This window comes from Nannobrachium achirus (genome assembly GCF_963921795.1).
Source record: "Nannobrachium achirus genome assembly, chromosome: 9".
Lineage (NCBI taxonomy): Eukaryota > Metazoa > Chordata > Actinopteri > Myctophiformes > Myctophidae > Nannobrachium > Nannobrachium achirus.
The window spans coordinates 12,420,979-12,445,900 of record NC_137818.1 but is presented as its reverse complement, the minus strand read 5'-3'; the positions used below and the strand labels follow the sequence as shown (position 1 = coordinate 12,445,900).

The following is a 24,922-nucleotide window of genomic DNA, read 5'->3' as shown; positions in this document are numbered from 1 at the left end:
CATTAAGCTTTATGTGAACTTACTCAAGATTAAAACATTTCATTCCTCATTTCTTCAGAATCTTCAACCAAACATGGCAAAACTCATATGGTGTGACTGTCCTGACCTTGTTTCTCAAAGTGGGAACTTGAATAAAACTAAGAAAAATAATTGCTAAAAATCATTTGAAAATGAATTTAGGCTAAAAAAAAATGTCTATTTTGAGCCTATATCTTTTCAAAGTCAAAGCATAATGTTTTCAGTCATTTCTGATCAAAAACATTTTGTCCCCCAACCCAAAATCATTTGGTGTGACACTAGTTTGGAAAAATTAAACAGGCAATTATTTGGACACCTATTGGCTAGAGAGGTCCTTCTTCTGTAAGGCTATTCAGCACTCCCAGCACAACTGCAAGACAGGTGTCTGAGGTGAGTTATGATTTTAACATTTTCATGAAATGCCATCTTGTTGAAACGTTGACAAACTCACCATTCTGGATGTCTTTTGGTGTGACACCTTTTCTTTAAAAAAAGCTTAAGTTATTTGAAGTTTTGGTCATATTTCCATGTAGATCTAGGCTGCTTTGTTATAGCTAGCATGCTGTTAGCATGCTAATGTGTACATAGTAGCCTCAAGGTAAACCTAAATGGAGAAAACAGTAATATGGTGTGACACTTAATCATATGGTGTGACATGTCTGCTTGTCACACCATATGACTTGACTGTCACACCATATGATTTATACTGTATTTAACTACAGATATAACAACAAATAACAAAGTTCCATGTTTCTTTTGTACATTTAAACATTTGTTTTAAACATTTTTACATAAAATGTAATTTAGCTTCATTCAGTGATACTTCAAATTCATCAGACAGAGCAGAAACCCCTTCACAGAAACCTTAACATATTGTTTCAATCTAAACAATATTTTCTCTTTGTCTTAAACTATACATTGCATTTTCTTTTGTCAGCTGGAAAATGACAAGTGCTGAGAGAACGAGAAAGTACAGGGAGAAACTAAACAATGACCCAGCAAGGAGAGAGGAGCCAAAGGGGCGAGACTGCATTTTCTACGAAGAGCAGGAGGTTGTCTGTGGCATAGCAGAACCGCAACAAGGCAGCCGGTTTGCTACCCTCACCAAATACGACTGGCTGATGTACAATACAGTCTAAATGTATAATCTAATCTGATCTAATACTTTTGTACTTTCACTCACTGGACTGGACAGTGGACAGTGTTAAGGTAGGACCCGAGACAAAACTAGCGAAAATAGCTGATCTACAAGCTCTCAACACGTTGTGCTGCGAGAGCTTGTAGATCAGCTATTTTCGGAGTTGCGCAACCCAGCACTCTTTAGCTAGTGGAGATGTGGTGTAATGTCATGATTCCTAATTACATTTGTTCAACACAAAATGCTGTGTTCAAGTTCAGGAGACTTCGGAAAAAAGCAATTTACCTGAATGCTGAGTTCTGTTTCCACTAATTGGTGTTAATAAAATGTTGCCTTCAATGCCTTGGCTCCAAGTGTGGCTATGCGCCTTATTGTCCCTTTAGGATCCTTCTGCCGTGGGCCGGCAGAAGACTTAGGTGTGCGTAGCATTCCTGTGCACATCCTCATCATCCATCTACTACTACAATTCTTTCTTATCCCATGTTAAAGCCCTACAATAATATCCTGTTCAGAAATATTAAGGCCATGTTATCCTGGGTAATTGTTTAATCAATCAGTAGTTCAGTTCAGTACTCACTAATAGGTAGGTTAAAACACAGTTTGCTTTGACACATGAAGATATGATCATACGGTGTGACACTAAATCATTTGGTGTGACATTCCAAATAGTGAGAAATCATACCTTTATTAATGATTAAACCAAAAAAATGTTTATGGATTACATAGAGAATATTATCAGGAAGAGTCACAAATATTTGTGTAATTTTAGAGAAAGTTTTGACAGAATACATTTAAAATATGTTGTAAGATCATGAACATGGGCCTCACACAGAGAGTCGATTATGAAAAAAATATACAGATATAATTAATTTTCAAAAAACTATAGTGGATCACTGGTTAGTTATGATAAAGGACTTTGATAAAGTGAGTAACTTAAGAAAGATGTACTCCATTTTCATTTTATGAACAATTATTTTCATGTCACACCATATGACGATTTTAGGCACAAGTACAACAAACTGCTGAATAAAGTCTGATTCCAATAAAATATCTAAAAACAAAATGTATTTCCATAAGGTTGAGAGTGAGTAGAACAAAAGTAAATAACTTTTATGCCTGCAATTTAAAGTTTTTTTAAAAACACATTTTTTGGGGCGTCACGTCACTGACCCACATACAGTACCTACATACATACATTGTATGTATGTTTTGTAGGATGTGTGTCCCATTTCACCTCTAGTGGCTCCAATCGCATATCTTCCTATATTTAAAAAAAATCTTTGCTTCTGCATTCCTGGAGTGTGGAAGTGCCCGGGAAGTCAATAAGTCAAGTCACAGTATGACTTTTGGGGGTGAGACATACATTATGTACGGACGTACACACGTCCAGGTATCAGGTATGCTGTTATATCGGCCAGTGTTTCTCAAACTTTTCCAAGTGAGGGACCCCCAAATTGATATGTATTTTCCCACAGACCCCTTATCTGGAAGTGGTTTGTTCCAGGGACTAAATGTACTTCAGTTGCAGTACAGCCAGGTATCAGTTGTATGCTGGTACAGTAGCCTCGCCAGGCGGAAGCAGTGTTGCGTAAACACCAGGACCTCCGTGTGTGTACTCTGTAAACCCTACACACACACACACACACACACACACACACACACACACACACACACACACACACACACACACACACACACACACACACACACACACACACACACACACACACACACCCTCTTGAGAAAAGCAAGCAATTAGTTTTAGGCTGTGAGCTCAAACACATGGAGAGGGTGTGACACACACACCTTTCTTAAACCGCCGCGCACACACACACACACACGGACCAGTCCAACAACAACACAACATTCTAACAGACGTGGTCTTACAGATCTAGAGCAGAGGTTCTCAAAGTGAGGTCCGGGTACCCTCAGGAGGTCCTTGAGAGACGGGGGTTCCAGGGAGTCCGACTCTTCAGCAGAATTCATTCATATTCAATAGCATCAAAATCAGCTTAATGAGCCAAAACCTATGTAGAGTGGATATTTGAAAGCAGATATTTGAAGCTGACGTTTCGGCAGTGGTGTAAAGTAACTAAGTACATTTGCTTAAAGGAGTAGTTCACCCCCAAAATTACTTTTTTTCTATTGATTACTCATGCCATGGAGAGTAGAGTTCAATAATATTTTTTGTTTTTTGTCACATTCCTAAGACAAAATTTTGATTTGAGTAAATTTACCCCCATTGATTCCGGATGGTGACCCGTTTCGAAACGGGTCACCATCTGAAATGAATGGGGGTAAATTTATTGTTATCACATTTTTGTCTTATGAATGTTACAAAAAACTAAAAATATTATTGAACTCTACTCTCCATGGCATGAGTAAGTCATTTTGGGGGTGAACTACTCCTTTAAGTACTGTAATTAAGTACAATTCCTAGTATTGGAAATTTCCAATCTCCAATACTTTTACTTCTACTCCACTACATCTCAGATCCAAATATTGTACTTTTACTCCACTACATTTTTTGGAAACATTAGTTACTAGTTGCTATTTTCGAACATTTTGTACTTTTACTTTTGGTACTTTACGTACATTTTTGATGCCAACACTTTCATACATTTAGACTTTCATACTTTTTTTAGTACATTTTCAATCTACAGACTTTTACTTTTACCGCTGGCATACTGGTCCAGGCACATACCACCTAGGCATTGTCACATAGGCATGGATGCCTGTCGGCGTCGCCGGTTCGATTCCCGATCTGGACGACCTTTGCCGCGTGTCACTCCCCACCTCTCCCCCCATTTCCTGTCAGTCTACTGTCCTATCAATAAAGGCATAAAAGCCCAAAAACAAATCTTAAAAAAAAAAAGAAAAATAAGAATCCCTGACTAATGCATGTACAGAGGAGGGAGTGGGCGTTTCACCTGCACACGCACACACACACACACACACACACGCACACATGCACGCACGCACACCACTCTTGTCTCACGACTGTTTTTGCTTGAACAGTGAGAGTAATGTAAACAGAGCTGAGCACTATGTGCCATCTGCCTAATGTCACTGTGCAAGCACGCACACACACACACACACACACACACACACACACACACACACACACACACACACACACACACACACACACACACACACACACACACACACACACACACATGCACACCCGCACGTACGTTATACTTATGAGGACATCACCAGCATAGAAGATGGCTGAAAATAGAGCTTGTAGATCTACAACCCTTACCCAGTGTTGATTTCGTCGACTAAAACTATGACAAAAATGTTTGTCGACGAAAACTAAATAAAAACGAAATAAAAACTAAGCTGTGATGACTAAAACTAAGACTAAATATATTGACAATTTCGTCAACAAAATAAAAACTAGACTAAAAGGTTAGGGAGGGACTAGTGGAGAAGAGAGTCATTTTATGTTTGGTTGCTCTCAGGTGTTGCGTGCTGAAAATAGCAGATCTACAAGCTCACAGCGCATTGCCGGTTTGACTCCAGATCCGGACGATTTTTGCCGCATGTCAATCCCCATCTCTCCCCCCATTTCCTGTCAGTCTACTGTCCTATCAAATAAGGGCATAAAAGCCCAAAGAACAAATCAAAAAAGGAAAGTATGCTGTTGTTTTCTTCAGTTGCTCTAAAAGGCCCTGTCTAGTGTCTGTCTGTCTGTCTGTCAGACGGAGGTGAATAAAGTGCTACTTCTACTCCTCTCATTGTGCCTCTCCTCTCCTCTCCTCTCCTCTCCTCTCCTCTCCTCTCCTCTCCTCTCCTCTCCTCCTCCTTGACCGACGCTTCCTTCCTGTCCTCAACATCCGTCTTGTCTCAGTTTCTGTGTATTTTTATCTGCGTTGCTGCCTCCATTATGTTGCTGTTTTGTTTTGCTTGTTTCATCTTAGACCCTTATTGCCCCGCGGGCAAAAATAGCAGATATACAACCTTGCAGCGCGGCACTCGGTCAGAGGTGTCAATTGGGTATGGCAAGGTATGACTTGACTTTGACTTAATCCTCTTGGCCCCCTTGGGAGCATAGGGCGTCCACCATGGATCTCCACCTCACTCTCCTCTGTGCAATGGTTTTTGCTTCTTGCCAGGAGGTCCCTGTCTTGGACAGTTCATCAAGCGTGGACCGCCTCCAGTTGGACTTTGGTCTACCTGGCTTCCTCTTGCCTTGAGGATTGTAGTCTAGGGCTTGTCTTGCTATGTTTCTTGGATCCTTTCTAAGTGTATGTCCGATCCATCCCCACTTTCTAGCTTTGATTTGTGTGGTAATTTGCTCCGGTTTCATGCATCTCCACAGGTCTACATTTGAGATCTTGTTGGGCCACCAAATATGGCAAATTATGGCAGCTGCCATACCTTGGCTACGGGGGGAAAATTTTAAATGTACTTCTTAAAATAAATGTGTCATGTCTGTTGCTAACGTGCAAGACACCAGTCATGTTGCCATACCTGACTGACCTAAGGGACGCCACTGCACTCGGTGCCATGCTGTGAGCTTGTATATCTGCTATCTTTTAATAGTTAAAGCATAAAATAATGGTTCAAGTGGTTCAAATCTAACATGACACAATTCCAGGTGTTAATGAAAGGCATTCTACAAATGCCTTCTAAATCGGTGGTTCTCAGACTTTTTCGTAATTCAGAATCCACATTCTTTCCAAAAACTTTCAAAAATTGTTCAAAAGTAGCAGATGTACAAGCTTGCAGCCGCGTGACACAAAGGGACGCGACGTGATCTTGTAGATCTGCCATTTTTAAAATGCAAACATCTAAGATGACACAGATTCTTAATCGGTTTTAAGGGTTAAGGAGATATTTCACTGTTTAGTCATTTTAACGTCTACTCAGGCTTTTGTGTTTCACTTGCAGACAGTTGCAACATACAGTATTTTGGTATTCGATATTATCATTTTATCCTATTCAAACCCATTGTAAACTTCAAACTCCATTTTAACCACCATAGACCCGTTGAAAACGCCCAGTCCTTGGTTCTGGTGATTGATATATTCAGTCCTTCTTAAGTCTCGATCAGAGTCGGCTCCGCGGTGGAAGGCGGCTATCCACCGCGGTGTAGTCTTTTTGAGTCATAAAACTACAACGTTACGTCATTCCTCGCGGTGAAGAGCTTTCCACCGTGAGTCCCGACACATCTCTCTGTTTTTACTTTCAGACAGATAGGCTCTTCACCCCGTTCACTGATTGTTCGATCTAAATGTTGCACTATATGCAACATTTACCATCTTGACATTGTGGTCGAGACTTTAACTCCAGTTGTTGTAGTATTCATTATTTTACCATGCTGTCAGTAAAGCAGACATAGAGTACTTGCTCAGTGTCATTAGTGTGTCATACAGGATGTGTCTTGGAGGATTCCTTGTTCCCTACTGTCTCATTCTGAAGGGGTCGAAGAAAGGCTAGTGCGTATTTTTTTTTACCTTTGGTTATGAGTAGGGGTGTAACGATACATTTTAACAGCAATAGGCCTACGATACACATCACGATACATGGTCAAAGATAATGATACATGGACGATATTGGTTCATTCATGGCGATACGATACGATACGATGATTTAAAATATAGTTACTATTTAGCAAAGAAATGAAATTTGTGTAAAATGTGTAAAAAAATCTATTATTATGGAAGTAAACGCTGTGATTCTCGCACAAATATATGGACATTATATTTCAACACATGGACAAACCCACCTTGACATGCACAGAGATTACACACATTTATCGATAGACTAAGAGTAGCTATATGGAATGGAAAGGTAATTAGACCACTCTTTTTAATTTTACTTAGTTTCCATACAATAAATTATTTGCATTGCAAAACGATTCAATACCGATTACATTTTGAAATGATACGATACGATACAAAGCCAAAATGGTGCGATATTTTGCTTTTGCAAACAATATAGTAGATCATTGCAATTCATAATTGATTTTTCGATTCAGTTATATTGTTACACCCCTACTATATTTCTACCCCTTTTTGTTCAGAGCACACACCTGACAAAAGATCATTGATATTAAATATTGATGATGATAGTTAAGTCAAATATTGTAATTGCGATGCATATGTACAGTACAGTATGTAACTTTGTTATGGTCCGAACCGAAAGTACATTTAGTCATTTGTCGGCCCTTGGGTGTTTTCATATTGTCTAATGTGGCCCCCTTTGAAAAAGGTTTGTACACCCCTGTTCTACTGTAATACGAGAGGGGGGGAGCTGTGGTTTTTCATTTATTTTATTTCATTTTTTGTTTGATACTGATGGGTCTGAGCGGTTCGCACACAACGTGTGAGCTTGTAGATCTGCTGGTTACTGCTTGGGTCTCCTTTCTTTCTCCTCCTGATCTTCTCTCCTTTGTCGCCGTAGTCTTTGTTCTCCGTGTCGTTGGGACTCTTCTCGCTTCCGCTGTGTTGTTTGGCCGGCGCTGACAGCTTGCATACGCTCCTGTCACTTAGCAAGGTCGAAAGGTCGGTGAAAATAGGTCAATGGCGTGTGTGAGTGCGTGCGCGCGCGCGTGTGTGTGTGTGTCATAGGAGGTCAAAGCATAAAAAAGGGCATTGTGGATTAAAAGATTATATTCTATTTTAAGCCGACTGTTCCTCTACTACATGTACCTTGAAATAATTCAAACAACTGTAGCCTACCAAACATTTGACATTGGAGTTACGGCATTTCTTGCCTTTAGTTTGCCTGCTCTGATCAGACGTGCGGGAACATTTGTACATACTGTAATATATGTTTATTGTCTCCGCCGGGCCTTGGTGAGAGAGTATGTTTTGCACCCTGTCCGTGTGTCTGTCCGTCTGCGAACCAGTGGTGAAAGTGAGCCGGAACGGCCGGAACCCCCGTTCCGTTAAAACATTTGGAGCCGGAACGGAGTTCCGTTAAGAAAGGGAGAAGCCAGCTGTCAAAAATCCCATGTTAAAAATAACCTGCCACAAACGCACGTCCAGGAAGAAAACAATAGCCTATACTAAAGTCAGATTAACATACAGTAGGCTACACAAGTGTTACTAGTTATACTATATTTTCTGATAAAGTGCTTCTAAATTATTCCCGTGGGTTTGTGTAGGTCAGTGTAATCGATTCGGTTTGTTTCAGTGTTTGACACGGAGCGGGTAGGTGGGACGTTCGTGAACGAATCGAGTCGTTTGAACGGCTCTTTGAAATGAACGATATAGGATTCGGTTCACAGTAGGGAGCCGTTCCTTCGAATGAGCCAGTCTTTTGAACGGCTCTTTGAAAGGAACGGATCCTAGAGATCCGGCTCACTTCAAAGAGCCATAAATCCCATCTCTAGGAGAGACTCGTCGTGTCTGTGGCACTCTGCCTGCCATGGTGCCTGCATGCGATGCAGCCTTAAGCTGCAGAATAGACCAAAATGATTCTATTCTGCATCTTTGGAAATACCCCAGTAAAGTATAGGCTATACTTAAAACCTGTACTTAAATACAGTACTTTAGTAAATGTAGACTACTTAGTTACTTTAGATAACTGGTTATAATAATATTAATAATAATATATTATATTATCTGGAATGTATGAGCTTTCAAACATGCTTTACATGTGTGTGGGGGCCTGGGGAGACAACAAATAAGAGAGCAGGATATGGTGACAGGATAGAATAATGTTGCTCTATCAGCATTTCTTTCTTTGTTGATGCTGCTACTGTATGTGTTTATGTGGATATACTAAACAAAATGTTGTTGTACAGTGACCATAAACATCTTATCTTATCTTAGGTGATTCTGCTAGCCCTACTGCTTACCCTTCTGTATGGAACAATGAACAATATGAAGAGTCTTATTATAGATAGGCCTATTTCCTTTAGGATTTCAATCATGTTTCATGTTACAGTTAGTGTAATGCCGTTGCCTTTCAGGTGTAGGACCTGTAGTGTTTTTATTGTGTGTATAACTATGCCAAAATGCAGTTTTCTATGCATTTCAGGGGTTTTGGGGGGTTAGAGCCTCCCAATTTTTTCCGGCCGCGCAGCTTTGCCGCGCGGCCAATTTTGGGACAGTTCCGGCAAGAATTTCAAACCACTTTCACCACTGCTGCGAACACTAGCTAATCTCTATGTTTTGTTACATCAGTGGTGTAAAGTAACTAAGTACATTTACTGTACTTAAAATTAAGTACAGTTGTGAACTTCTAAGGTATTTGTACTTGATTATTTCCAATTTTCAATACTTTTACTTCTACTCCACATCTTGGATCCAAATATTGTACTTTTCATCCACATCATTTATTTGAAAACTTTAGTTATTAGTCACTACGTAGACGTTGGTCATTATTACAAAACCTACATTGACAACTTCAGCCCTATCCGGCCTTTTGAAAATAGCCGATCTACAAACTCACAATGTGTCACATCGCAACGCATTGTGAGCTTGTGAATCTACAATTTTCAAAGTAGTTGAAGTTCAATTCCGGACTTTCACTTGTGACAGAGTATTTCTACATTGCAGCATTGATTTAGCATTTAGCATTTTAAGGAATGAGAGTACTTTTCCACCACCGCATCCTATGCCTTTAAAGGTGCACAAAACCCCAGGTTGATTTTGTAGTTTTTTGGGGGGTTAATCAGGTCAAAAACTACAGCAGGGTAAAAACACATGACCTCATAGTACCCTGTGATGTAAGAAACACACACAGCTGCAGCTAATCACATTAATAATGGGTGTGTTACATTCAACTGACAGTGCTGTTGACTACTGTCTACTGTCTAACACACCCATTATTAATGTGATGTGATTAGCTGCAGCCGCGTTGTTTACTCGCCTGTAGCTAATCCAAATGGACCCTTTTGGTTTGTAGAGGGTGTACCAGGACCGGACTGGGACATCAATTCGTCCCTGGCATCTTGGCCCAGACCGGCCCACAACAACCATTGGCAGAAATATTCACAAATTATTATATATATTTTTTAAATGGCTGATCTGTGACGAGTTGTGAGCTTGTAGATCATCTATATTGTCAAATAGCCGGTGGTTTAAACTGCTCACGTCGTCTATTATAGTCACTTCTTTTGGCTTTGTTGTCGTGGACCTGGTTTAGCTTAGTTCTCGCAAAAATATGACACTGGTTTGTATGCCGGAAGCCCTGGATTAAAAACATTCACAGCAAAACCCCGCAAATAGAACCAAGCGACCCTGAATATCAGAGACAGACAAAATATTGACGTTTAGATAACTTTGTTTTGGAAGACGTGGTAGCGCTGTGTGGCTCTTTGGGGACGGTATGGGAAAACCCTCTTTGACTCAGCTCAAAACCTCTTCCTCCGTTCAGCCTTATTAACACTGTTAACCCGGGAAAGCATCCGTGTTACTCCCCTTCCCTCAATGACCATACATGAAGCTACACGTAGATAGCATTTTTTAGGTTTTAGAAGTTTTTTACTGATTAGGTGCGTGGTCTACCTATGTAGCTAGCTACCTATGGTCTTCCTACCTTATTGTTTTTCTAGATTGATATTCCTATGCATTGTTATATTGTTGTTGATCTACTGACATATTATTTTGCTTATTATATTGATGTATTACCTGCTTATTGTAAGTCGCTTTGGATTAAAAGTGTCTCTTAAATGCCTAAATTGTAAATTATTTTAGATTTTAGCAAAAAAAAAGCAAAGAAAATGCCTTATTTTTTACTTTGGCTTTCAAAAATAGCAGATCTACAAGCTCATAACTTGTCAGCTTGTAGAACGAAATATTCAGAGATTACAAAATGTCTGTCTAAATCCGAAAAAAAATGTTTTCGGAAAAAAATGTAATGTTTCTACCGGTATGTCAGTGGTTCTCAAACGTTTTCATATCATGGACCCTCAAAATCATAATTAATCGGTGGCCAAATACATACTGGGGCCCTATCCACCAGCAAAGAACCGGTTCCAGAACCAGTGCCGGTTCAACTTTCTTGGAACCTTGGTTCGTTCTTGCGAACCGGCTTGCGTTTCCACCAGATTGAACCAGAGGAACCAAGGATTTTGTGGTTACCGTTCTGAACCAACTTTTACGCTTTCAGAACCAACTCCGGTTCTCGGTGGAAAAGCTCACCTCTGGTTCATCCCATAGGCGGTAGCCGGTGGAAAAGGCCCTACTGTATCATTTTTGGGGGTCCATGACATAAAAAAGCTTGAGAACCACTGACGTAGAATTTTTGTCTTTTTTTTTTAGAAAACTGTTAGGATTTATAAGATATTTTGCAGAATAAATGGTAAATGGTGCTTTTATATAGCCAAAGACGCTTTACAGAGATTGTGCATTACATTCACCCATTCACACACATTCATTCATACACCGATGGCTCAAGGACTCTTCGACACTAAGTCTGGGGGAGCCCGGGATCGAACTGGGAAACCCTTCAGGAACCCTCTGTGTTCTAAGACGGCAACTCTACCCATGAGGGCCTCAGGTGTTAATGGGTTAACATGTGATACAGGATGTCTCATCCCAGTCCTTCCTCTACAGCCTGCATTTAGCACTGCTGGCGGTCAACTAATTACATTTACTCAAGTACTGTACTTTTACTTTACTGCACTACGTGTGTCCATTTTCAATACCTTTACTTATACTAATGTTGTACTTTTTAACGCCAGCTTTGTCAGCTTTTGTTACTAGTACCAATACACATAAACCTCTTAATCTCTGTTGCCCGTTATATTGTCCATACACCTCAGCTATTTGAAAACAGTTGATCTACAAGCTCACAAGCTTTAGATTAGCTTTGGTATGGTAAAATCAAACCCAAGTTTGAAGTGAGCGGTAGTGTGTGTGTGTGTGTGTGTGTGTGTGTGTGTGTGTGTGTGTGTGTGTGTGTGTGTGTGTGTGTGTGTGTGTGTGTGTGTGTGTGTGTGTGTGTGTGTTCTCCTCTCTCCAAAACAAAACACTGTGTGTGTGTGTGTGTGTGTGTGTGTGTGTGTGTGTGTGTGTGTGTGTGTGTGTGTGTGTGTGTGTGTGTGTGTGTGTGTGTGTGTGTGTGTGTGTGTGTGTGTGTGTGTGTGTGTGTGTGTGTGTGCGCGCACGCGCGCGTGTGTGTGTGTGTGTTGCTCACCCAGGTGTGTGTGTGTGTGTGTGTGTGTGTGTGTGTGTGTGTGTGTGTGTGTGTGTGTGTGTGTGTGTGTGTGTGTGTGTGTGTGAGTGTGTGAGAGTGTGAGCCATACTTGCTCACTCAGGCCACCACTGCTATTGCAGTTGATGCTCAGGGCAGGCTGGACTCAACAGCACCTCTCTGGTCACCCAGGGGTACTCAGGCTACATACACCAGAGGCTACATACAGACAGACAGACACACATACATACATACATACACGGATACGCACACGGCCACGCTATGGAGACGGTGTGACCACCGCTCAAAAATGTACTTGGGGGACGGCAGTGGCTCAGGAGGTAGAGCGGGCCACTTTAGGAAACAGAAGGTTCAATCCACCGGCTGGCTCCCCCCTGGGCAGAAGTGTATTTGAGCAAGAACACTAAAGTGCTCCTGAAAATCATTTTTTTTGCATGGTTTCCTCCACCGTCTGTGTATGAATGCACTTTACATAAAGACGTTACTGTATATAAATATGTTTACTATTCATATTTTGGTACTTTGGACTTTTTTGTGCTTGTCCTTTAGCCTAAATGGGCGTCAGTGGCTCAGGGGTAGAGCTGCCGGCTTAGAACATGGAGGGTCCCCGAAGGGTTCCCAGTTCGATCCCGGGCTCCCCCAGAGTTAAAGGACAACTCCGCCCTAAATCACTTCTAGGCTCATTTTCCTACTTATATTGATCCATAAAGACTGTCCATGGGGTCTATTAGGCAGAAATGCTCCTGTTGTCCAGTTTCCCCAGCAGAACCCAGCAGCTCTCATAGCATAGAGTGGAGCATATAAGCCTATCGCTTTTACACTATTTGGTGTGGTCAAAAGTGATTTCTTTTTTCATGAATGTGTTACTTGTTGTCATTACAAACACATCCATGCCTTGTTTGCTCCACACAAGCCACCACAGTCTCATAAATCATGTTTTGGGGTGAGCATTCAGCACAACTGCCAATCAAAGTGACTGTACTGGCCAATCACAGGGCATCTTTTCCGGGACTTGGTAAAGCACATAAAAGCATAACATCTGTTTAGCAGAGTGTGATGGCTTTTGTGGGACAACGATGGCATGGATGTGTTTGTAATGACAACTAGTAACACATTCATGAAAAATAAATTCACTTTTGACCACAACAAATAGTGTAAAAGTGATAGGCTTATAGGCTCCACTCTATGCTATGAGAGCTGCTGGGTTCTAATGGGGAAACTGGACAACAGGAGCATTTGTGCCTGATAGACCCCATGGACAGTAATTTTGGATCAATATACGTAGGGAAATGAGCCTAGAAGACTGATTTAGGGCGGCGTTGTCCTTTAATGTCAAAGAGTCCTTGTGCAAGACTCTGAACCAATAGTTGCTCCCAATGAGCAGGTTGGTGCCTTGCATGGTTTCCTCCGCCATAGGTTTCTGAATGTGTGTGTGAATGGGTGAATGTAATGCACAATCTATGTAAAGCGCCTTGGATAAAGGCACTATGCAACATTTACCATCTTAACATTGTGGTCGAGACTTTAACTCCAGTTGTTGTGGTATTAATTATTTTACCATGCTGTCAGTAAAGCAGACATAGAGTACTTGTTCAGTGTCATTAGTGTGTCATACAGGATGTGTCTTGGCAGGCAGGGCTTCCTATTGGCTGGCTGTCAGACTGCCTGTACATCTCTGGAGCACTGCTGGAAAGACACCAAGTACAAGTACTCTACTTTAGCACTATTTTTAGGTACTTTATTTCCCCTTTTCAATACTTAGAGGCAATTATTGTACTTTTGATCTGGTATTTCCAGTCCTCTTGCACTTGAAGGCAGAGTAACCAGGTCTTTTCACCTGGGTCTGTCGTGGTGGGCAAGGTGTTGAGCTTGTGCCAAAGGCACATTATCTGCTGTTTTACAAAGACTTTGTAAACATTTTGAACACGTTTGAGTGGAGGAAAAGGACTTTCAGTTTTTATGTAATTAACTGGAAGACTTCTTCTTCCACCTCTTGCTCTGGAGTCAAATTTTGACAGCAAATCTATTTTGAGTCACTCAATCAAATTCCATTTAGTCTTAGTCTGGTTTTAGTCAACAAAATATACCGTTGGAAGAAACGAGTGTCAAAAAATTATTGTTCATCCAGGTTTTGGATTATTACTTGCTGTAAGTATTTCTACAGTGCAGTATTGGTTCTTTTACTCAAGTATTAACCAATTTAGGCCTAGGATTATTGACTGCTTTAACTATTGAAAAATAGCAGATATACAAGCTCACAGCACGGCACCGAGTGCCGCGCTGCGAGCTTGTAGATCTTCTATTTTTGAAAAATCATGATTTTTCTTTGCAAGTCTTTGAATATATCTATTTAAAAGCAAACATTTGTAACTCAAATATTTGCTTCTGGGGGGTCCCTGGAACAACATATTTTGAGTTGGGGGTCTGTGGCCGAATAAATGTAATTTTGGGGGTCCTTGACATGAAAAAGTTTGAGAACAGTTGATTTAGAGGAAGGATTTAGAAGTCGGGTCAAAGATCGGGTCAAAGATATTCAAAGACTCACAGCGCGATATACAAGCTCACAGGGCGGCACCGAGTGCCGCGCTGCGAGCTTGTAGATCTGCTATTTTTCAATAGTTAAAGCATAAAATAATGGTTAAAGTGGTTCAAATCTAACGCGCGTTCCCGGTATTTGAGAGTTAAATGCGATTACTTTTTTCCACCGCATGACTGCTTTTACTCAAAGTAAATAATCGTAAGGACTTCCTCCTCCTCCGCGGCCGTCCGTCTCTGGAGTGGAGAGCTCCACTCTCAGGCTGTAAACAAGAACACATCTTCACAAGGAAATGACCCTGTGACAGAGGTCACACAAGGTCAGCCTTTCCCATGAGGCAGTGGGGGAGGGAGGAGATGTCAGGACAATAAGTGAAACGTCCCCCCAGGGGTGTCGCACCAAATTCTGGGCCCTGGGTTCAAGGATTCACTGATGAATGACACCCATGAATGTTCTTCAAATAGGGGGGAGGGGGTTTAACCCATTTAGACTGGGCCATTTAGACTGACGCATTATTAGACATTATTTTGTGCTTTTGAAAAATAGCAGATATACACGTTTTTTTTTGAAAAACTTATGTTTCTATGTCAGTGGTGCTCAAACCTTTTCATGTGAAGGACCCCCAAAATTATATGTATTTGGCCACGGACGCTTAAAAAATACATATATTCAAAGAGTTGCACACATTTAAAAAATAGCAGATGTAAGCATCTATTTTATTACTAAAGTATAAAATAATGAAGGCCCCTCCACCTTGGGCCCTAGTAACTCAGTCCCACTTTTCCCCCCTTGTGACGCCCCTGTGTCCCCCCAGTGAGCTGACATCAAGTGCTGGCTCATCTCATCTTGCTCAAAACGAGAGCGAAGGACTTTATCAAAAAAACAAACACGTGCTGTGAAAAGTTATTAGCCGAGCACCCGGCCAATGGTGGACGTCTGTTGAAGAGGCTAAGTGGAAACTGATACCACAAATAGAAACATGTTCCCGCGGCCTGAGGAAGTTTGTTCTCTCTCTCTCTCTCTCTCTCTCTCTGTGTGTGTGTGTGTGTGTGTGTGTGTGTGTGTGTGTGTGTGTGTGTGTGTGTGTGTGTGTGTGTGTGTGTGTGTGTGTGTGTGTGTGTGTGTGTGTGTGTGTGTCGCGCGCGCGTGTGAGCGTGTGCGCGCGCGCGTCTGTTTTTGCTATATCCCCCTCTGGTCGTTGGGTTTGGTGAGGATATGTTTTATATCTGCTTCTGATCAGACTGAATTAAATATTAAATACATGCATTTCCTTTTTGGGGGAAACGTAAAGTGTCTGATGTGTTTTTATAATATTACAGTTTAACGATTACATTTTGAAATGCACGCGTCAACGAAATCAACCGCTATTCCAACAGTATGTTGGGCAAAATGTGTAAAAGAATACCTTCATTGAATGTAATGTCAATAATAGTGACAGGAATAATAATAAACAAAATCAACACAATTTAACTATTTAATACTGATGCTTAGTTGCATAGTTTTTGTGCTTGGTGTTTTTCCACTGCAGTTCTTATTACACAGGGCACTCTCTTCACTATGATATCTGCTGGCTGTTCTGTTTACATAAAGTTAGTCAAAGTTACATTCAGATGTCCTGTTTATATAACGCTGAGTGTAGACATGGGTACCGTAAGGCCGATAAGCTCTCTACTTTTCCCCTCGTTTAGTTCCTTGCAGTGACCTTGTACCAGGTAGGGCTGTCACCATTATGACATTTTACATGACGATTAATTGTCACTCAAATAATTGCGATTAACGATTTAATTGTGTTTTTGTCATTGACAATTACATTTCTGTTTGGCTTGTGGGCTTTGAAGTTGCACATGGCAGATATGACACAAATATACAAAGAAAAGAAAGAAATTGACAACTTTATACTTAAAAAAGAACATTGATAGTGGAAATATCTACAAGCTCACAATGCCTCACGATGCGACGCGTTGTGAGCTTGTAGATCTGCTATTTTTGAAAATGTTTGAAAATATATGAACATGAAAACGATTATGATGATTATGACAAAATAATTGCGATTATGTAAAATAATCTTTCTTTTTTACACACCATTATAATGTTCTTATTTTCACCATAAGACTCAATCACTGAATGTCAATTCTCCAGGTTTTCTTCAGAATATGTATGACACTTATTTTACTAGGACACTATGGCGTATTAGGATTCCACGAGTACTAGTGCTTCCATCATAACTCTGAGAGTGTTATGGTTATAACCACCCAAACTCTGTTCCATGTGTGCACTCTCAGAGTTACATCTTACCTGCTTATGGTCAATGAGTTGCCAGTGAGTTGGTCAGTGCAAGCTTGCCACCATTGGTGTGCGAATGTGGGAATTAGGTGAGGACGCTGGTGTCAAATGTTCTCCGCTTCACTTCCCAATGTATGAATGAATGGACCATTGTGAAGCGCTTTGAGTTCGCAACTTGCTTAGAAAAGCGTTATAAAAATGTAGGGCTGTTCAGGGCTAGCTCTTGTGTTTCTGGTAATATTATTGTCCGCTCACTTTACTGTATGTCTGTGGGAAAAATGGGATTTTGACAAAAATGTCCACCACATCCAGCTTGGCGATAGTCTCGCGTGGCCAGACGGTTGCCTCCGCGATTTGGTCAAATGCTCCCAGCATACAGTCTGGCAAAGCAGAAAGATAAAAATGAGTGCGAGATGAAAGCGGAAGTGAAGCCCCCACGTCACTTCCGTTTCAGTCTCACATCGCACACATTTATCATTATATAAATAAAAATCATATAAGCATGTTTAGCTTGCTGCTTAGCAGAAATTAAATTTTAAAATATATTTTCTTGAACGGTAATGCCCGTTTCCATTACTCGCCGTTCGGGAGCTGCTGTTCCAGACTCTATATAGCATTCAGAGATTGTGGAATAGTTGTCTGGCTACGCGAGACTAGCTTGGCGATGACCCCTGCCTTGTACCACTTCCTGGATTCATTGGTCTACTGCTCTATAGCCTGATAAAATGTTTTTATTTTCTTTTTTTCTTTTTTTTCTTTTCATGAAAATGAAAATTTCAAATTCTGGGATTGTGATCCCACAGAGCCCAGATCTCAAAGCATGTCTTCTCCTTCATTTTGACCACATAATGCATGCAACTGTACTTAAACCCCACACCAGATCTCTTATAGGCAATATATAAGCCAATGTGGGTTGTGTAGATCTGCTATTTCTGGCAAGCATAGAATAGGGATAATGGGGTTCAAGTAGTGAATAGTTACATGTAATTGTACATTACTTCCTGATGGATTAAAAACTCTCTCTGTCAGGTACGTGCACACATAGACATCACAGGGGGCTTGAGCCCCTGCCCTTTTATCCATCTGTAAAAAGTGCCCTCTCCAATGCAGTTTTTACTATGGCGAAAGAAAAATGCACAGGCCCACCTGCCTGTCCAAATTCTCCTGAACTTGAACGCAGCATCTTATCTTGAAAGAATTGCGCTCTCTGTGTAGAAATCCATGCCGTGACGCCACATCTCCAGTATTCACTATAATGCTTAGTTCAGTGTGGTATCAAGCACTAGCCTCGCAAAAGCCACTCTCCCAGGGGAGAGTCTGGGAGTTCTCCATAGACAATGCATTACGCAATGACGTAGTTACTCACTTTGACTGACAGGTCCAGTCAGTAGTCATCAGCGCATCAAAACATCGTCGGGAGAACATCAAATACGTCTTTTCCAGACAGAAATTCCAAAGGTGCAAACTGTTGTTCGTTTTTAAGTTATGAGATGCCGTTGATTTCAGATAAAACTTCGCTTAATGCAGCTTTTATTTGCGATTTGTGAACTCGCGTCGGACATGGGGTCCGCCATGTTTGTTTACAAAATGCAAGTGCCGCTCGACCAATCAGGAGCGGTTTGAGGCGGATTCGCTCGAAATGCAGCATTTTGATTGGAAATTCTCTGCCAATTTCCAGACCGAGAAAGGAAGCACATTGGTGATGACGTAGCTCGGGATGGCTTGCGAGGCTAATCAAGCACTGCCTCTCTAACATTCTCTTCACGTCCCTGTCTCTCTGTCCCTCTGTCAGGTGAGTGCCAACGTGCTGATCTTCCTGTGCACCAACATCATAGGGATCTGCACCCACTACCCTGCCGAGGTGTCCCAGAGACAGGCCTTCCAGGAGACCAGGGGGTACATCCAGGCCAGACTGCATCTGCAGAGGGAGAACCAGCAACAGGTACCACACACGCATTTTCTTTTCTTTTCTTTTCTTTTAATTTTATTAGTGTTGTGCAGTCTCCAGTAATTGAATGTGGTATTATCCATGTTTATCCATGTTTGGTGTCTTATAATCCCGTAAGGGATGGGTCTTTTGACAAGACACGAAAATAAAGATTCATTCATTCATTCATTCATTCATTCACTCACACACACACACACACACACACACACACACACACACACACACACACACACACACACACACACACACACACACACACGTTGTGAGCTTGAAGATCCACTATTTTCTAAACATTGTCTTGAAAACTTGTGAAATGGGACAGTCTGCATTATGAGTATTTGTACTTTTGGTACTTTAAAGGGTGATGGGTGACTTCGCTTAGGTTTCTTCCTCCAATCATGATCAAGTGGGGGCAGGCCAGGGTGTGCGTAAGGCCCGCCCCCATTCGACCATGATTGGAGGAAAGCCCCACTCCATTTTGTTATTATTTGAATTAAATTAAATCACCTACCCTACCTTTAAGTACATTTTGATGCCAATACTTTTGTACTTTTACTCAACTACATTTTGAATTCCTGACTTGAACAGAGCATGTCTACCAAATGTGAATACTTTTCCCACCACTGTCACAATGTCTATTTGTCAAATTCTACTGTACTTTGGCTCTTCCAAATAGCACAACAAGCACACACATACTGTACACGCGCGCGCACGCACACACACGTACACCCACACACTCAGGGGCGTCACAAGGGTGGGGGAAAGTGGGACTGAGTTACCAGGGCCCAAGGTGGAGGGGCCTTAATTATTTTATTGCGACCGTCAGGGAGCAGTTTACTATGAAAACCTCCACCGGCCGTCCGTCCGTCGGTCGGTCGGTCGGTCGGTCGGTCGGTCGGTCACACGTCACACGTCACACCTTTGCCCTGCTCATATCTCCGCATCAGTATATAGGGCTTGTTTGTTTATTGTATGACATCACGCCACATCATCAGCTGTGGACTCTGTGATGTCATCGTATCTCCATATATGGCCATCTCCGTATATGGAGATATAAGTCGTCCATGCCCAAGTATGGGCTGGTGAGGTCAGACTTTGTGTGATGCGTAGGTTATCTCCATATATGGAGATTCAACATTCCAGGCAATGCTCTCTTCCCTGGTGAGAATTGCCCCTTTATATAGGGCTTGTTTGTGTATTGTATGACATCACGCCACATCATCAGCTGTGGACTCTGTGATGTCATCGTATCTCCATATATGGCCATCTCCGTATATGGAGATATAAGTCGTCCATGCCCAAGTATGGGCTGGTGAGGTCAGACTTTGTGTGATGCGTAGGTTATCTCCATATATGGAGATTCAACATTCCAGGTGTAACTATGGCTACCCGTATGACGTGAGAGGTGGAGGTTGTGATATTTGTGGAGATAAGCGACCAACGGTCGCTTATCTCCCGATTAGGGAGTCTTACTGGTAATTTAGCTATTGAAAAATACAGATATACAAGCTCACAGCGCAGCACCGAGTGCTGTGTTGTGAGCTTGTAGATCTGCTATTTTTGAAAAGTCGTGAAAATGTGTGTAAATCTTTGAATATATGTATTTTTTAAGTGAACATTTGTAACTAATTTTGTTTCTGGGGTGTCCCTGGAACTAAATATTTTTATATGGGTGTCTGTGGCCAAATACATGTCATTTTGGGGGTCCTTCACAAGTTTGACTGACATAGAAGGATTTAGAAGACCTTTATAGAATCGTGTCAAAAATATTCAAAGACTTGCCAAAAATTTCAAGATTTTTCAAAAATAGCAGATCTACAAGCTCGCAGCGCGCTGTGAGTTTCAATAGTTAAAGCACAAAAGAATGCGTAATGATGCGTTCCCAGTCTAAATGGGATAAACCCCCTTCCCCTATGAAGACCATCCATGGGTCCATCCATTTGAATCCTTGTACCCAGGGCCCAGAATTTGGTGAGATACCCCTGCCGTGATGTTTGTAAAAAATAAAGAATAAAACGTGTTTTCCAGGAACGGCTGTTGCTCTCTGTGTTGCCACGGCACGTCGCCATGGAGATGAAGGCTGACATCAATGCCAAGAAGGAAGACATGATGTTCCATAAGATCTACATCCAGAAGCACGACAACGTCAGGTCAGAGCAACCTGTACCACCTCTACAATCTGTACTAGGGATATGACCATATGAAAATGTCATATCACCATTATTGTCACAAAAGAAATGGCGATTTATCGTGATAATCAAAATCCATTATCCTGGGGCGGAACATTTGCTTTTTTCATCAAGATAAATGATAATATTGCTTATCGTCCCATCCCTAATCTGTACATCCTTGTATAATTTCTTTTTTTACTGAATAGGTGCTTATGATTGGTACATACATTGGTGTGTATATGTATATATATATATATGTGTGTGTGTGTGTGTGTGTGTGTGTGTGTGTGTGTGTGTGTGTGTGTGTGTGTGTGTGTGTGTGTGTGTGTGTGTGTGTGTGTGTGTGTGTGTTTGAACAATGTTGTTTGATATCACTCACACACATACAGAGGGGACTATAAGGACTACAGTATAGGGTGGTTTGGCACAGAGGAGGCTAATTAACACTAGTGAGGGAATACTTAATCGCCTGCAGCCAAAGATAAGGGAGTCCCTGAAGATCGAGCGCCTCAGCACACATTCAATTACAGCACTGGGCATGTACTGTACATGCACGCACGCACGCACGCACACACACACACACACACACACACAATCTGCATGCACGTACACTCCGCATGCACGCATGCAGCCACGTCGTGCACGCAGCACCAGTCTGAGGTGCAGGTCAGGTCTCACTCTATCAGTAGCACTGACAATAAAACAGCGCTCCTTGCTGTGCGGAGGTGAAAATACACGTCATAGGCTACACTTAACCAATGAGCATGGACACTGATGATTCCACATGCTTTATTAAAACGTATCCCACCTAAGATGGTGAAGTATTAGAGGGTTGTTTTTACTCATCAAATCGTTAAAGGAGTACTTCACCAATTGTCAGCCTATCTTCATATCAACTATATGAAGATAGGCTGACAATTGGTGAAGTACTCCTTTAATGATTTGAATGCCAATTATGAATGCCAATAATAAGATGGCACTCACTATTGCTGTCTATTTGGTCTGTGTATTTGTATATCGAGCTATTTCAACCTTTTTTAGTTTAATTACATTTTTGTTTTACTAAAAAAAAAAATCTATTAATAACGCTTTTTACATTAGTAATAGAAAACAGGTTATTGCATTAATAACGGTTGGAATGTTGTTTGAAATGATGTCATCTTATATAATGAATATTGAGGACCAATGAAGATAAGTTTGTTGTGAGCTTGTTGATTAGCAAAAACTAAACTAAGCTGTTTGGGAGGGAGTAGTGCACAAGAGATCCAGTATAACTAAAAGACATTTTATGTTTTGTTGCGCTCGGGTGATGCCCTCTGAAAATAGCCAATCTACAAGCTCTCAACGCATCTCGCTGTGACGCGAGACGCGTCAGTCAAAGTCAACACTGGTATTCTGTTAATAATGAACTAAGTGCGTGATCATTTTACTCCACAGTTATTTAAGTAACTCTCTGGCCGTCTCCCCAGCGTAACACATCGCCTTGGAAAACAAGGAAGTGTTGGTCAAATAGAATCCATTTCTGGTACTGGATCGTCTATTTCTCGCTTCAAATATTTCTAAAAACATTCTTGAGAGCAACGTTTAGTTGTAAATGTGTGTTTGCTCACATGGCTATCATGTTGGATACGGCATCAAATTCACTCAGCAGGTGCTCTGAGCCTTTGAATAGGCATCGGTCCGTTATAGACCGTTCGTTAAGCGGTCTGTTATCCAGAAATAATTGAATCAAGCATTCAACCAAGCCGTGTAATAAAAAGTAAAGGTGGTTGCACACTGCTGCGTTTTTCGTTGCGAAATGCGTTTTTCAGGGCAAGGAGAGAGAGAGAGATATAGAGAGCAAGGGACCGAGTGGTGCGCGAAACGGGCGGCAGTGTGCAAACGTGACTGACATAACGTGAGGTTGATTTTTTATTTGCGTGCTCCGAAATTCACTCCGATATTCGGCCCGAAAAACGCAGCAGTGTGCAACCACCTTAACGGTGTGATCGTTTTCCTCCACAGTTTTCTGTTAGGAGTTATTTATAATGAAATAAGTGACGTGTGATCCTTTCCTCCACAGTATTCTGTTTGCAGACATCGAGGGATTCACCAGCCTGGCCTCTCAGTGCACAGCTCAGGAGCTGGTCATGACGCTCAATGAACTGTTCGCTCGATTCGACAAGCTGGCCTCGGTAAGACACCGGTCTTTTACCTAACCTCGCGTCACCAGACTTTCCACCTGGGAAATGGGAAAGCCTGGTATTCGCTCTAAACTGGCCCGAGTGGTCCGGGCAAGGCGTGGCCTAAACCGGAAAGAAGAAAATACAAAAATAAAAACTGGTGGTTCCGGTTTGCTACCTGGTGATGACAACAAACTACAACATGACGTAACGTTATTTCGATAATAATGTGAATCAAGACTTAGAATAAAAGATGAAAATACCAAACGATTATTAGGCTATACCATACATGGGCAACTGGCGGCCCGGGGGCCACATGCGGCCCCCACCTTCACTTAATGCAGCCCACTCGTTGATACTGGAATACTGATATATTATTGATTTCAGCTGTTACAATTCCAAACATGACCTGCTTTAATTCTGTCTATATTAGTAGCTTAATGACTAGCATAGTAGTATTAAAATGTATTTATTTTATGTCCAATGTAGGTATTTGTATTTAGGTTCATAAAGTTATCATGAGTATATAACTAAATGTGTTTGAAATTAAATCAAAATGTTACATTTCAGGATTCCAATACAAAAATAACAAATAATTCAGGATTCCAATTCAAAAGAAGCAAAAATAGCCGATCTACAAGATCAAAAAAACCCAGACTTCTTTAGGCGATCGGAAGAAAAAGAAGCCTGGGCGATCGCGTTATGATCACTGTTGTAGGAAGTGTAGAATTTCCCTAACCAATCAGAGTGCAGAGAACGTCACACCGAATGTGTGAACGTCCTCTGCGCTGAGCAGAGGAGCAGAGGGGGGAGGGGGGAGGAGAACACATGCTATTGGCCAGAGACTTGCGGAGACTCACCGCGCCCGCCCATCTGCCTGCCCTACACAAACAGGTCTGCGTTAGGTTAGAGTGGGGACCCACCAAAATAAGGACATTGGTCCTTATTTTAACCATCCCGGTCGAGAAGACACGAGATAATGTGAATTCACACGACCGGGATGGTTCGTTCACCAAGCTATACTTTTCCTCTCTCTTTCTCTCTCTCTCTCTCTCTCTCTCTCTGTCTCTGTCTCTATGTCTCTCTCTCTCTGTCTCTATGTCTCTATGTCTCTCTCTCTCTCTCTCTCTCTCTCTCTCTCTCTCTCTCTCTCTCTCTCTCTCTCTGTCTCTCTCTCTCTCTCTCTCTCTCTCTCTCTCTCTCAGGAGAACCACTGTCTACGCATTAAGATCCTGGGTGATTGTTACTACTGTGTGTCCGGCCTGCCTGAGCCCCGGGCTGACCACGCCCACTGCTGTGTGGAGATGGGCGTCGACATGATAGAGGCCATTTCGTAAGTACAGTACCAACCAACGTCTCAGCTTGGTTACAAATGTTAACGGCTTGTGTTCATAATTTGGAAGCCTCATCAGTAATGTCCATCCATTTGTTGTGAGAGGCCTGCAGATTGCAGTGATGCCCAAGCCGAGAGCTAATAAAACGCTGTGATTATCTAGCAAATACATGGACATTATATTTCAACACACATGGACAAACCTTCCT

The 24,922-nt window shown here is 41.7% G+C and overlaps 1 protein-coding gene across 1 annotated transcript in view; it reads left to right on the top strand.

Annotated features, from left to right (window-relative positions):
• Positions 1-24,922, top strand: part of adcy6a (adenylate cyclase 6a) — a 136,482-nt gene that overhangs the window by 82,060 nt on the left and 29,500 nt on the right. Inside the window, exons 6-9 of the mRNA XM_080734101.1 lie at positions 18,892-19,041; positions 21,076-21,197; positions 23,281-23,392; positions 24,586-24,713. Of these exons, the coding sequence (XP_080590227.1) occupies positions 18,892-19,041; positions 21,076-21,197; positions 23,281-23,392; positions 24,586-24,713 (512 nt within the window). The remainder of the gene's footprint in view (positions 1-18,891; positions 19,042-21,075; positions 21,198-23,280; positions 23,393-24,585; positions 24,714-24,922) is intronic.